Source organism: Rattus norvegicus, chromosome 19, assembly GCF_036323735.1.
Source record: "Rattus norvegicus strain BN/NHsdMcwi chromosome 19, GRCr8, whole genome shotgun sequence".
NCBI classification, from domain to species: Eukaryota; Metazoa; Chordata; class Mammalia; order Rodentia; family Muridae; genus Rattus; species Rattus norvegicus.
In genome coordinates this window covers 59400782-59416639 of record NC_086037.1, presented here as the reverse complement: position 1 = coordinate 59416639, position 15858 = coordinate 59400782, and the positions used below count along the sequence as shown (strand labels likewise).

The following is a 15858-nucleotide window of genomic DNA, read 5'->3' as shown; positions in this document are numbered from 1 at the left end:
CTCCCCCTCCCCCACCCATTATCAGGCAGCGCTATGATTCTATGAAGTATGTGGTGTCACTGCAGAGATTAATCGCCTGGCTGAGGTTGGACATCCACTTATAAACTGCCCCGGGATCCAAACCAAATGACTTCAAGTCTAGCATTCAATATGCTTTCCCTTCACCCCAGCGGGACTGCGGGCAGCCTTTGAGAGGATGCAGGACCTCAGCCAATCCATGCTAAGTGCGCCTGGCTCACGTGCCTCCTGTTTGAACAACACAAATGACTGGACTGGGGGTAAGATGCAGTTGGGATAGAACAGAAGGAGAGACTCCAGGAGTGACAGCACCCACCAGGGATACTGCTGGGGGGGGCCAAAGCATCATCATGTCTGTAAGTGAGAGAAACTCACTTTACAGTAGCTCAAACACAAAGAGAGTCATTGTTCTGTAATACAATGAGGGCAAGGATTAAGCCTGGCGACAGGAATGCTTTCATTCAGCTTGAAGTCCCCTCTCTTACCCCACCTCCCACCCACACCTCCTTCCAGGCCCCAGTCCACCAGAGGGAAGGGTGCATTTTGCCTAGTGACTCAGGGTTGGCCATCATCTGATGAGACACAGCAGGGCAGTACCTGCCATTGATGGAGCAAGTGTCCAGCGTGGCACTGACCACTTTGCACTGATACGACAAAATCAAGACCAGCCCAAAGCAGAGCATGTAAAATGCCCTCAGCCTTCTGCAGTCTGCAAGATGCAGCTCTTAGTGGACAGCGCAGATGAAGAAATCGCCATCACAACAGCTTCCACTATGAGGGGAGCAGGGTGGGAAACAAGGCCAGAAGAAAGTGGGGAGGGGCTTAGCTGCCATGACGATGTCAGCCACTGGTCACAGCTATTCCAGCCCTCCTGCTTCTCAGAGGAGCCTCAGGCAGGCTGCTGCTGTTTCAGAGTTCTATGGTTTAGTTCTGCAGACGAGCCTCCCCATCTAGGGCTGAGAACGGACAGAGGAGCCAGCACCGTGGGCTCTCCATGAGGCAACTGCACCACGAGGATGGTGCCAGGAATGACAGTGCTGTGTCACCAGAACTTCAGAGGTGGGCACACCACTACCAAGAGGTGATAAAGAGCAGTCCCACTGGGCTGGGACTTCTGGGAAGCTACTGCTACCCAGGTGAGCAGGGCCCCTTAACTGGTCACATATGGCCCCTTCTTACACTATCTGTGGAGCCTGTACCTTCCTGGTCCTAAGGCAGCAGGCAGGATTCCTTCTGTTTCTGGCTTTGCTCAGCCCCAAATGTGCTTCCTGCAATATTATCCTCCAGATGAACAGCTCCCCTCTGCCCCGAAGTGGACAGAGGGTCAGCATCAGCAGGAGGCCGGTCCCTCTGGTGCTGCCCTTCTCAGTGATGCCCTGCCCAATTTCGTCTTCCTGCCCCATGACTGGATTCTCCTCAGCCACTCCTCTTCTGCCACCTCCCTTTAATGTATCATAGCACAATAGAAGCAGATATCATATTTACTCATCTTTCATGTTATCGAGCATGGGATCAAAATATGATGTGGGGGGCTGAGAGATGGCTCAGCACTTAAGAGCATTCGTTTTTACAAGGGGTCTGGGTGCAAATCCCAGCACCCACAATGTTGGCTCATAACTATGAATAACTCCAATTCCGAGGGATCCAACATCCTGTTCTGAAATTTACAGGGACCAAGTACATGAACACACATGTGAGCAAAATACTGGTATACATAAAATAAAGTAAATAACTCTTAAAATCAAGTCAGGCGTAATGGTGCACACCTTCTATCCCAGCACTTGGGAGACTGGGGCAGGGGGATCTCAGAATTTGAGGCTAGCATGATGTAGATTGTGAGTTTTAAGCCAGCCAGAGCTCTGTGTGTATGTGTGTGTGTGTGTGTGTGTGTGTGTGTGTGTGTCTATCTGTCTGTCTGTCTACGAGAAAGGCAGACAGACAGGCAGACAGAGAAGGACAGAGACAGAGACAGAGAGAGACAGAGACAGAGACAGAGACACAGAGAGACAGAGACAGAGACACAGAGAGACAGAGACATAGACACAGAGAGACAGAGACATAGACACAGAGAGACAGAGACAGAGACACCGAGAGACAGAGACAGAGACACAGAGACACAGAGAGACAGAGACACAGAGAGACAGAGACACAGAGAGACAGAGACAGAGACACAGAGAGACAGAGACAGAGACACAGAGAGACAGAGACACAGAGAGAATACTTTAACAAAGGGAGGCTCATTATCTTCAGTGGCCCAAGGAAAATTCCCTTACAAACTTCAGCGAGCATGCTCTTGACCCCAGCACCCATAGGTCTGTGGGTAACCTTACTTCTGCCTTAGGCAGTGATTTTTTTCCAGCCTGGACTATCTCATGATGGTGCACACCTTACTGTCTACTCTATAAGACATTCCTTAGTGTACTTCCTTTCTAATATCAGCTTCTACACATCTCCAGATTGTGGTCTTACTATTTAAATAAAACCTTGTTACACCAAATTGTATACTTTTATAACAATTTCCCTGTGTAGGCAACCGAACTATTATACATTGTGATATAAACACCACTTTCCTTTGTGATCCCCTTTAACGGTATTGATTTAATAGACACTGGCAGGTACTAAATTCCATGGAAAGCAGTAGTTGGAAACCCACAGAAAATGCCATTTAATCAACTGAACACTCCCAGGTTCTCATAACCCTACTGAGGAATCGCAATGAAGGCAGTGATGCTATATTAATTAAATTCTTGGAATGCATCCACGATGCTTAATGGAAATGAAACGCTAGGAGGCCTCAATGCTTGGGAAACACCCATCATAGCACCAACATCCCCATAACCCTCCTCCCATGCCTGCCAAGAAATGTGCTTAAATGCAATCACGGTCATCACATTTTTTTAAGGAGGAAGACTTAGATAGGGAAATGGTAGGGAGAAATCAAACGTCAAAGCTATCTGCATACTGCTGCATCTGGGGAGTTGGCCGCACATGATTTATTATGGAGACTCGGAGTTTCCTCAACCTCAAGGCAGAAAGCTGATTGAAACCAGGAAAGCCATGTTGATGCATTGTCATTCAGCAAACAGGATGAAGGAAAGACATGCATCCCCATTGATACTCTAGCAGTCTGTGTTACAGTTCCTCAGCGATTGTGGAGATGAACGTCAGGCTTACAGACAGCCACAGTGAGCCCAGCACACACTAAACTATAGATGTCTGAACACCAGCACACTGATAGATGAGGCAGCATCATTATCGGGCTCTTTAACCTACGCCTGTTGACACTGAGACTCAAAGAAATTCAAACCTTGGTCCGTCATCGCCCAAGCCCAAATGTGCATCCTTGCAAATTCATCCTCAGATGAACTGCTCTCCCTTGGACACAGCTGCTCATCCGATGTTCAGAACAGCTCATTTCTATTTAATTGACTCCTTTTTGGAGATCTTCTGAATCACAAGGGAGCCTAAAGAAAGGATCCTAGTGTGAAGAAGTATAACAAACAAGTTCTCTTCTTCAGAGGGGTGGATCCGTTCAGTGTAGGACAAAATACACACGTGTGTGACATGGATATGTGACAGCACAGCCCTCAGTCAGAGGGGTGGAGAGGAAAGCATGCTCTAGGATCCATTCAGTGCAGGACAAGATACACACGTGTGTGACATGGACATGTGACGGCAGAGCCCTCAGTTTGCTCAAAACTATTATCCCCTTTGTGTGTGTGTGTGTGTGTGAGAGAGAGAGAGAGAGTGTGTGTGTGTGAGAGTGTGTGTGTGTGTATGTGTGTGTGAGAGAGAGTGTGTGTGTGAGAGAGTGTGTGTGTGAGAGAGAGTATGTGTGTGTGAGTATGTGTGTGAGGTGTGTGTGAGTGTGTGTATGTGTGTGTGAGTGTATGTGTGTGAGAGTGTGAGTGTGAGTGTGAGAGTGTGTGAGAGAGTGTGTGTGTGAGAGTGTGAGGGAGAGTGTGTGTGTGAGAGTGTGAGTGTGAGAGTGTGTGAGAGAGTGTGTGTGTGAGAGTGAGTGTGAGAGAGTGTGAGTGTGTGTGTGTGAGAGTGTGTGAGTGTGTGTGTGTGTGTGTGTGTGTGTGTGTGTGTGTGTATAGAGGTAAGAGAACAACCTAACTCAAAACAGCTAGTTCTTTCCTTTCCAACCTGTGGGCCCCAGGAATTAAACTCAGGCCATCAAAGTTTAGCAGCAAGGGCCTTTACCCAATAAACCATCTAGCCAGCAATTTGTCCAAAAGGTTTTAAAGGAAGGAATGTCAAGGTGGGTGGTAGTGGTGTACACCTTTAATTATGGCACTCAGGAGAACGAGGCAGGTGGATCACTGAATTCAAAGCCTGCCTGGTCTACAGAGTTTGTTCCAGAACAGCCAGGCCTAGGAAGACAGCCCTGTCTCCAAAAGAGGGAGAGAGTGGGGGGGAGGAGAGAAGTGTTATGTTTCATGTTTACAGGATGTTCTGAAGAGCTGTGGTCTAGCAGATGGGGACACAGGCAGGGCTCTGGGTTGATCAGCTTGGGGACAATGAGGACAGGTTCTTCTCAACAGCTGCGCACGAAATGTATGAAGAACTATCCTCCACCTTGTGGACAAGAAATGCGTGAGAGTATTGGAACATAATGTTTCACACCAAAAAGGGCCTGGAACTTCCTGATCATCTAATTTGAGCAAACCAGTGAGTTCCAAGACAAAGATGGGAAAAGACACCCAGTGTTTAACTCTGGCCTCCATATGCTCACACACACACACACACACACACACACAGACAGACAGACAGACCGACCGACAGAGACACACAGACACACAGAGATACACACAGACACACACATACAGACACACACAACACACACAGAGACATATATATACCACACAGAGGTAGACAGGCACACACACACAGGAACACACACACAGAAACACACACCACACATATAACACACACACACACACACACACACACACACACACACACACACACATCCCAAATAATCAATTAAAACAATAACTACAAAAGGGCTTGAGATAAGCGTAGCTATGAAAGGTAGTCCTTAGTCCAATCTGTAACATTCCAGCTATCTGTCCCTGTCCGTGTACACACGGCAGCAGGTGACTCCTAGACTTAGAAACGCTATGAGACTAGCACTGGCCAATGGGCTGCAAGCCTTGGTGGCAGGTGTCACTTGTGAGCAGAAGCTTAGCTGCAATACAAAGGGGCAAGCCTCTTTCCTCCTCTGCACAGCATCCAGCTCTGTGGGCCGAGAGCCCCACCCACCACGGCACTCCCAGCAACACAGGCTAGAGATTCAGTCTAAACAAGAGAGACCTTGGTGGCTTTGTTCCCTGGAGAGTCCACATGGGCTGTTAGATATTACGCCCTGACCAGCCTGTCCTGACCCACAATTCAGTTGTTCATTCTGTGCCTGTGACATTAGCCATCCCGTCCGGGGAGTGTCCCTGAATGTGAGGGCTTATCGCATCTGCTCTATAACCCAGGCTTGACTTTACAGTGGTTTCATTGCCAACCATAAAAACTGTGATAGTCGAACTGTATAAACAAACCAAGCAGTGTTTTCACCGTAAAACATGAATGAAATATCAATATTTGCCTTTGCCTTCTCTCAGCAGCCGTAATGAGGGTGGAAAATTCATGCCATATGTTTATGTAGAAGGAGAAAATAGATCTCAACAATTCATCCGTGTGGGCCCTGGCTACACTGGTTAATATTTTTAATCCATCCGTTTCCCTTCACATATAAATCCTCTGCAAATCATGGACCGCCCGAGACCGCCAGTTACTAAATTCACAGTCATTTCTACAGAGGGCTCTTAGCTGAGGAGAGTGTGAGTACACGCTAGTAACCAAGCTGGTGGCTCCGCCATGATGAGAAATGGCTAGGCGACCCTTGCAGAGCTCAGCTTGCTTTCCCAGTCTGGAATGTGGAACCACTTTGAGGGAGACTTGTCTAGACAGAGCCTACCTGGAGCTGCCGCCGGGGCAGATGAGCACTTGCCCCTGACAGCGCCTATTCCCCTACCCTTAATCCACAAATGGAGAAGTACGGAGCATGCTAAGTGGATTCTGCCTGCGAGGACCTTCTGATGTGGTGTGTGTCGGGGGTAAGGGGTGTTATCTGTAGCTCTGGGGTTTGTGACAGGCTCCACATTCAGCTTCCCACGCGGAGAGTGATGAGGGACGTTTTTATTTTGAAGCCGTGATTGAGCCCTTGATGTGAAGTTGCTGAAGCTTGCTGAGTGTTTGTGCAGGCTTTTAGGATCCGAGTCGAAAGGCGCAGAGAATGATTCAATTTCCTCCAAATTGGCTCACGAACCAGAGGTTTGTAGGAGCTGTCACCGTTCTGCAAAGTCCAATACCTCAGTGAGGAAGCTTTCCTTTGAACTCGAAGCTGATGGACCCAGGGGATGCCCTGTCTGGCCCTGAGGCCGGCCCTGCTGTGGCAGAAGGGGCTGTTGATAGGGAGAGGAGAGGGAAGACGGGCAGAGCACGAAGTTACAAGCAGAGGCTTCCAGCACCACGAGCAGGGCACTGCTGTCCCATTTACACCTGACAATCATCTTGTGATGCAGGGAAGCAATAGCCCCACCCCCTCAGGAAGATGGAGGACACATGGACAAATGCTACAGCTAAGATTACCACACAACTACAGAAATGCAGAGCCAGGGAGGCTCCCAGCCAACCTCGGTCCGAATCCAAAGCTCTGTCCTTAACCACTAGCCAGCCTAGCAACATCAAAAATAAACAAATAAATTATCAATCAATCAATCGATTTTTCTGGTTAAGCTTGGTAGTGCATGTCTAAAATCCCAGCACTGAGGAGACAGGGAGACAGGAGGGCAGAAGTTCAATGTCAGGCTGTGTGACACAACTCTAACACGTCTGCCCCTTGCCCACATAAGACTGAGCTCGGGCCATAACCAGATCTCAACCCCATCTACCTCCACACTAGACAGACAGACACACACACACACACAGACACACACAGACACACAAACACACATACACACAGACACACAGACACACAAACACACACACACACACACACACACAAACGTCTTGGAAACTATTACTCATTTACACGTCTGTCACAATACAGACTCCACGAGGACAAGGATGATGAGGTGTATACACAGAGACTCAGAATCCAGTAGACACAGAAGGTGCCGATGAGTATTTGTTCACTAAATAAGGAGCCCATCCGACAAACGATCGATACGCAATGTGATCAATGCTGTAATCAATCAATGCATAATTTAAAAACCAAACACTAAAGGGGACAAGCAAGTGAAAGACAGACGCTGAGGAATGTGAATAGGGAGGTGTGGGGGAAGGATTCGGGGGAAGTGACAAAGTACATTATACACCTGTGTGGGAATGTCACAATGAAACTCTTTACCATTTAAAGGTAGCATATGGCCAATCAGAAGTTAAATAAATGAAACCAAAATGTAGTCTGTCAGTTCCTGGGGGGTAGGATGCTTCACTTTCTCCAATAGTGCTCAGCACAGTACCTAGACCAGAGAGGTGGGGTGACAGGTACTTTAGGAAGGGGGGAACAGGATAGTACCCCAGCCAGAGAATCCTGGGGAGACTCTGGAGAGGAGATGGGCATGAGCAGAGATTCCTAGGGCACAGGGACATATGGTAGGTGGACAAGCTGGCTGTGATCCCTCAAGGCTGAGGAAGCAGGCTGTGCCAAGACACAGGGAGGTAGGAAGGTCAGGTGAAATCTTGGTTCTGACACAGTTTGAACAAGGAGCAGAATGGCTGACATGAGCCGAACAGGCAGGTGAGGAGGCCACTCTGTACGTGTACCACAAGTGAGGTTTTGTTTTCCTCTATCTTGTTCGAGTGTGTAGTGTGCACACACATATATGTACATATGCACACACACTAGCACGAGTGGGATAGAGAAGACAACCTTGCCTGACGCTCCTCAGGTGCTGTCCACCTTCTTTTTGAGACAGGGTCTCAGTGGCCTGGAACTTGCCAAGTAGGTGAGGCTTGCTGGCCATCGAGACCCAGGGATCTGCCTGTCTGTTTCCCCAGAGCCGGGATTAAAAGTGTGCAACAACCAACCCAGTCGACTTGTGATATAAGTTCCTGGGATTGAACTTAAGCCCTAATGCATGTAAGGTGTACCCTCAGCCCCGGTGGGTTGGCTTTGGATTATTTCTTATCTCCCTTGGCACTTGGATAGTCTACCCAGGTACCACCCTAAGTCTTCTGGTACCATTCTTAGTTCCTGGTGAGCAGCACTGGGTACTTCACAACTTTGGGTACAATTGGGCACTACTGGCATGCCATGTCATAGACGCAACAGGAAGTGACGGGTACCTGGCTCTCACGTAGTATAAACAGAACTGAGACTCCGGCAGACTGTAGGCTGGGTCTGTTGCTTAGGCCTGCACTGTGTAGTTTATGGTCCATCCCTTTTAGACTGATGAAGTCAGCGAGCCTTTGCAGCCCTCCCAGATAACCAGCCTGGTGCCCAACAGATAGAGTTGTATGGATGCTGAATGAATCCTTCCCAACAACCACTGGGCTGACTTTGGGAGCCATTTATTCTTCCTAAACAAAGTCTTCATATACTTCAGCTTGTCCACTTACAAATTTAAATATATATATACTATGCTTTTTTTAAAAAAAAATCTATACTTAATTATACACGGCATCAATGAAATTTCACTTGGGGAATGATAATCCAACATAAACGAATGCTTCCAAGAGGGGGGAAGCTGTGATTTAAACTAAATTACTATACTAGTCAGGAAGAAAAAAAATATGTTCTCTACATAGGGAGAAAAAGAGGTATTATCTGGTATTCGGTGGCCCCAGCCTATCAGAACACAGCATCAGCAGCAAAGGACTGGAACCTCCCTAAATTCCTCCTTCCCTGGTTCAGATCTCACTGCTGATCCAGGCTGCAGCGCCTGCTGCCTGCCCTGGCCTGACTTTCATTAAGGCTTAAAGTCAATTAAGCCACGAATTGGAACAATCATTCCTCCTTTGCAAAGTATTGATATTTGCCCCCTAGACGCTTTAGGGCTTTTCCAGCACTCGAGAAGAGATTTATGTTAGACAATTTCTTTCTGATTAAAACAAATCATAGCTCAACAATTCTAATTTCTTCCTTTCTAAGCAAGAAATGACCAGGGGACATAAGAAACAGTGAGCTCGCTCCCTCATCCTGCCCAGGCCGGTCCAAGAGAACACTCCTTAAGATGCTGCCAGGAAAGTCTCCAGGACTACCGTGTTTTCCTGTCTCTGTCTGTCTATCCTGCCTCTATGCTACCAGCTCATTTCTGTTCTCTTTTCTTCTCCTTTCCTCTGTCTGTCTGTATACACACACAGGTACACACATATAATCTCAGCAAATTTCACCACTCGTCACTTTGAACACTTATTAAACCAAGAAGCAAGTGGAGCATTATACGCGCAGCCAACCCCTGCTGTTTCTTCTGACCTGAGCAACAGGAAACCAGGGAGGCTTTTGTGTTTGCCTTCTCAAACTCTAACCACATCTTGGGTGTTTTAAAACCATCACTGGTGCAATTAATCCCAGGAGAAGCCAAGAACCAAATAACTATCCAAGTCCCTCCTCGCCCTGTTTATATACACCCCTGTGAGGTCACAGGCCTATGGAATCTATCTGAGGGCCTTCAGCTCCCTATGTAACCATCCCTGAGTGTCCTCAAACTGTGGCAATTCTCCTGCCTCAGGCTTCCAGATGCGAGGATTACCAGTGTGCTTCACCATCCCTGACTAGCTCTTTATCTCATCCCCTTGGCTCTTTACCTCGGCCTCTATGTAAAGGTTCCCCTTCCTGTCCCTCGAGGGACACTGGCCACACAGTCAGCCCTCCCAGACCCGCATGAGTGGGGAGGCCGCTACTCATAATCAATGAAGGATTAGTAATGTCCAACGAATAGGAATAGGTACTGTAATACAGTGTTCCACGATAACTACCTGTTCTTGAACAAGCTAGAAGCCAGTTGAAGAATGGGAGGCTCCAGAAATATCAACAGGCCAATCAATTCACACAGCACAAAACTGAAGAGATTGTCACCTTCCCAAAGGTAGTCAAGCACAGGATTGTGTTATCTGGGTTTCAATATCCATGACTCGGTTATCGACCTTTACTGCCTGCTTGTGCTTTCCATGAGTATTTGGTAAAATACCTCCTGTGCCTGGGTATTCTGTGGCACAGAGAGGATGTGGCAGAAGACCTGGACAAGCAGGAGTGCTGCCCAGAAAGCCCTTCGTGCCTGTGGCATCTGTGCTGTGTGAGTTTGCACACGGTCCTGAACACCTCTGTGCCTTAAGATCTTTTCAGGAAAACAGAATTCATTAATGTGCCGACAGGACCGTTTTTAACATGTGCTGAACTAAAGAACTAGAAGTACTTAACACAGCAACTACACCATCATGCTACCTACCATTCTTATTATTATGATTCTCAACTTAAAAGCAAGGCTGACCAAGGGCCAGTGAGACAGAGCAGAAGGTAATAGTGCTCCCTCCATCAGGGCTGAAAACCTCTGGGCTGGCTCAGGATGTGGGTTAGGACAGTATTTAACTTTCGTAAGCAAAGGTAAAATTGTATACCTAGCCTCTTAACAAACACGAAGGGCAGGAAACCAGGTGGTAATGGATCTCCGCTTCTGTGTGTACCCAGATTTCCTTGAGTCCCCACCTCCAGAGACTCTGAATTGTTGGTTCCGGGCAGGACCCGAGAATCTGCGTGTCGAGCATGTTCTCAGGTGATGCTGATTCAGCCTTGAAGAGCACTTTGTGAGTTTCTGCAGCACTGGAAACCGCCGGGATTGGTCAATGAGACACCGCAGAGAGCGGCACAGATGTGTCCTCGCTCTCCCCGCCTTAAACATGGTACCTTTCCAGCCTCCTTTGCGCTTATGTTTTGGGTTTTTTTTTTGTTGTTGTTTTTTTTTTTTTTTTTTTGTCTTCTCTTTGCTTTCAGTTTGGGGTTGGTTTTAAGCATCCTGTAATTCATCAACCAATTCTCTCCTGGCTACACATTCCAAGTAATTAAAGTTCAGTAATGACTGAGTCTTTCTGCTCCAGCACCTGCATTTCATTTGTTTATTTTCCCAGAGTCATAAATCTGAAGGGCTGTCAAAGTGCCATAATATTAGTGCAATGATCAAAGTTAATTAGTCCCTCTCAATAAACAGCAACAAAGCTATTACAAAGCTGCACTCCAGTTCCTCCCGGCCTAACGGGTTGCAGACTGCCTTGCCGGCGGAACCATTGGAGATCCCAGAATTGTTGAGTGAGTAAGCGTGGTGAGTAAACGTGGTGTTTCTCCATCAGTTAAAGGCAAACCTCGTCCTTGGCGCATGCTGATTCATTAACTCCAGGGAAGGCAAAGCAGGCCCGAACTCCCGCAGCTGCTGCCTGCTGCAAGATTCGGGGGCTGGGGTTCCCCAGCTGCCTAGCCTTACCATGAGCATCCTAAGTTTCAATAATAAAAGAGGGACAAGGGTTGCGAAGAAATGAGTGGGGGCAGTCGCACCGCCAACTCTCGGTAACCTGATAGCTTCAATAACTTTGGATTTATTATTTAGGGAATTTGAGAGATGTGCGTATTAGTTGGGCTCTGAGAAGGGAGCCAATAGCACTCCGGGGAAGGAGCACAGACCTCTGTCTGGTGGTCCAGGGAAGATGCTTTTTTTTTTACTATAAGGGAGACCTTTCTAATTAATTCACACAGAAGCAGGATGGGATGACTTTGCTGACCCATGAAGAAGGGATTCCATAGCTAAGCCAGAGGCCTTAAGCTGGAATGCTGTAACATGCAAGGCACCTAGGAAGCCATTCAAACTTCAGATGCCTTACACTTTGAGGACCTCACTCTGCCGCAGGGTCCAGTCTGTCTCAGAGATGGCTTCTCCCCTGGAGGCCACGGCTCCTGGGTTAGTTACTACTGTTTTCCCCAAAAGCATATGACCGAACACTGTACACACTCTGTGTCTAATCAAAGTTAGCAGGACGTAAGCTGGGAAATGTTCTGGTCACTGGGTGGATCTGAAAGAACGTAGCATGTAAATCTAAAGGTAGCAGCTGGGTACCAGAAGGTCGAGCTGGCGAGAGGGTCCTGAGTGGGTTCTAACTAGCACTGTGGCGTCAAAGACTTCACATGGTGGCTTGAGTGTTGTCCCAATACGGTGCCCCAGATCCAGTGACACAAGACAGTGTGCAAAGAAGATGCCAGAATGCCTTTCTGGGAACTTTCACCTTTCTTGGGGGTCACCCTCCATAACCACCGGGGCACGGGGCTCTCGCTCTCGAAGACAACTCACCAGCTCCAGCTCACATAGGTGAAGGAGTGCCAGGCTCCATTCTTGAAGGGAGAACTGTCAAAGAACTGATGGCTTTGACGCCACAACAACGCACCTGTAAGGCTTGCTTCTGCGGAACTCTCAAAACTTGGTTGCACCTACATCCTCCAGCTGGCAGGGACAGGGACAGACTCCAGGTCTCACGAATCCCCTGGGGATGCAGGGTGGGCTCTGCCAGCTCCAATTCTCTCCAGCTCCACATCTTCTTTGCAACCCCAGCCTACGCAAGGCCGGCCAGATCTAAGTCATGCAAGCAATAACAGTCACCCCTCTACCTCCTAAGGATGGAAGGGGACCCCACTCTTTTATCTCAGCTCGTTTCAGTATTGACGGACAATGCTGGGGACATGAGGGTGTCCAATAGGAAGACAGCTTGGAAGAGACTCCCTCCCTTCTTCCCTCCTCCTCCTCAACTCTCTCTCCCATCCTTTTCTCTGCTCTTTAACATGAAGTGACATAGTTATTAAAACAGGAAAACAATCCTCACCAAGAATCTAACCAAGCAGGCAAAGTGGTCAGATTTCCAGCTTCTGAAACACTTGGAAATGGATACTGCTTAAGACCGCAGTCTATGGTATTTTTGTAAGAGGAGCCTGAACTAGAACAGGGAGAGAACGCTTTTTCAAGTTGTGCGGACACATCTGTCTAATTCAGGGATCTGTGTTGGACAATGGTACACACAGCTTTCTGAAGTGCAACATGCTGGGCTCTGTGCAGAAGAGCTCTGCGAGGCTGCACTTTATCTTTGTGGTGACCCTGAAAGTTGTCACTAATGCTATTCTACAGGAAACAAGTCAGGGGCATCAATGGGCAATTGCTCGTGTCAGAATCTGAACCTAAATCTCTAGAACTCCAAAGCAAGGACCTGAATTAGTTCTGTTTTAAATACTTCTCTTGGGTTAACCCTGACCTTCGGCCCCATGTGCTGGCCAGCCTGAAACACCACCTTCAGTACTGCTGATCTCTAGATGTCCTTGCCTGGATGGTTTTATCAGCACAGTGACTATTTCTGTTCTGTTTAATCTAATACACACTACATCTGAGGCACTCTGAATGTCCCATAATAAACATGAAAAACAGTCTCAAGTCTATTTCTCCCCTCTTAAATAACAGGCTAAAAGCTGAGTGGTCAGAAGCAGGCCTTGCAGCCACTGGCTAGATACCATCTGAAGACAAAATCTGTCTTTTCAGACTGTGTCAAAACTGCTTAATAAGAACCCAGGGGAGCCCACATTATTGAAAGGACAGATCTTCTTTGGGCTGCACACAATTGGGGGTGATGGTCGGGAGCTAGGCACCTGTGCTTCCTGCTTGTCCTCTTAAAATTCTGCGGTGAACCACAGCCCTCATTACATAACGGTCAGAGTGCATATAAAGTTTGAAAAGATTCCGTTCAAGACTGCCAGGGATGGCCAGGAAGAAGAAAAAAAAAAAAATGAAGACACAGAAGTGGTGATCAAAGAACAGGGAATACAGTTGAGAGTGAGTCAATGCAAAATTTTCAGAATGAAAAATGAGATGGAAAAGTTGGAGGAGAAGGACCAGGCACAATTTTTCAGACATTCCGAAGACAGAGAAAACTCAGAATATTTTAGCAACCAATTATGTCTACGAGAGGATGAATAATTTATTAACTGATAAAGAATCTTTCCTGGGCCTGTGACAAGGAAGGTCAAATGGGCAACTTTAGCAGAACAGTAAATACACTACATAGCACTTAACAAGGAAGGGAGGGCGGAAGGGAAGACGCAGACTCCTTTGACCCAGTTATCAATGACATCAAATTACAGAGACTAGGGAAGTTCCTACCTAGGTGACCACGGTACCCTCCTGTTACTGACACATTTCCCACCATGAGACACTGACTCACACACAGATGAAGCACTTTGAATACAGTATCGGGCTGAGTCCTTTAGCAAGCCTTGTCAAGACGAGGAGTGTGTGCATCAGCTGAGAGAGTGCTTGCCTGGCTGTACGAAGGCCTAAGCTCAATCCTAGCGCCAGAAAACCTGGATGTGATGATGCCGGGCCACAATCTAAATGCATGAGACGTCAAATCAGGGGATCAGGAGTTCAAGGTCATTCTTCCTTACAAGAAAACTGGAGATGACTAGGCAGTTAGTTGGAGGGATTTCCCTGCCAGCATGAAGTCCTTCAGGGGGCTACTCAGAACCCACAAGAGAGCAGATATGGTAGCATGGGCAGTTCCAGCATTCCACTGAGGAGTAGAGACAGAAGCTTCCAGGCCAGCTTCCGTGGCTCATGCTATGGCAAATAGGATACCTGTTCTCAAACAAGCGGAAGGCAAGTTCCAATACCCAAGACTGTCTTCTGATGTCTACATGTATGTCATGGCATGCATGCATGCGTTTGCACTCACACATATAAACAAGTGCATGCTCACACACACACAGAGAGAGAGAGAGAGAGAGAGAGAGAGAGAGAGAGAGAGAGAGAGAGGCAGGCACATATGGAGCTTAGTGGTTAAGAGCAGTGACTGCTACTCCAGAGGACCCGGGTTCAGTTCCCAGCACCCACATGGCAACTCACATGTGCCTACGGCTCTAGTTCCAGGAGGTCTGACCTCACACAGACATCACAGGCAAAATACTGATGCATGTATATTAATAGATAGACAGATTGATAGATCAACAGATAGACAGATGAATAAAAAAAGAAAAGAAAACTAGGGCCAATTTTTAGGAACAACACACACCAGGAATTTTAGACTGGGTAACAGTAACAGAATGGCTGAGAACTGGGGTGATGTGGCTTCAGATTCCCCACTCACTCCCCAGGAATGACCCAACCCCAAAGCCTTGGCTGTCAGATGGGCTAGTCACATGGTGTATGTGGTTCACTGCTAATGCTACGCACACTGCCTAGCACACTGGCACCTCGATACCATTTGAAGATGGCAGCAAATGACATGTGAAAACGCCCCAAGGAGACCGTGAGAACTTCATCCTCATCTTCTGCTGCGAGAGCTATGCTTACTGGCTCAAGCAAAACAGTTTACAGAGCTCTTGCTGCCTGTTTATATCATTCTTTACTCACTGAAATCCAATGCTGTGCAGAAAATAACTTTTAAAGCAAACAAATGAGAAAATCCAGAGTCTGATTTAGGATGAACTTTCCTAGTAACTTGCTGTGGTGGTTTGAGTAGAAATGGACCTCAGAGACCCATGGGTTTGAATGGTTGGCCCAAAGAGAATGGCAGTATTAGGAAGTGTGGCCTTGTGAGGAAGTGTGTCACTGTGGGGGTGGGCTTTGAGGTCTCATATGCTCTAGCTACTGTGAACCCAGTAGCCTCACATAGATCACAGTCTCCTTCTGCAGACTGAAGATCAAGAGTAGAACTCACAACTCCTTCTCTAGCACCATATCTGCCTGCCTGTGGCCATGTTCCCCAATATCATGATAATGGACTGAACCTCTGAAACTGTAATCCCGTCCCAGTTAAATG

The 15858-nt window shown here is 47.5% G+C and overlaps 1 protein-coding gene across 9 annotated transcripts in view; it reads right to left on the bottom strand.

Moving 5' to 3' along the window:
- Wwox (WW domain-containing oxidoreductase) overlaps positions 1-15858 on the bottom strand; it is a 930922-nt gene that overhangs the window by 852684 nt on the left and 62380 nt on the right. Inside the window, exon 7 of one of the 9 annotated variants that reach the window (XM_039097637.2) lies at positions 3875-6479. The exons of the other annotated variants lie outside the window; for them this stretch is intronic. Coding sequence (XP_038953565.1) covers positions 6363-6479 — 117 coding nt within the window. The 3' untranslated portion in view covers positions 3875-6362. Of the gene's footprint in view, positions 1-3874; positions 6480-15858 lie in introns of those variants that run through there. 9 annotated transcript variants of the gene reach the window in all.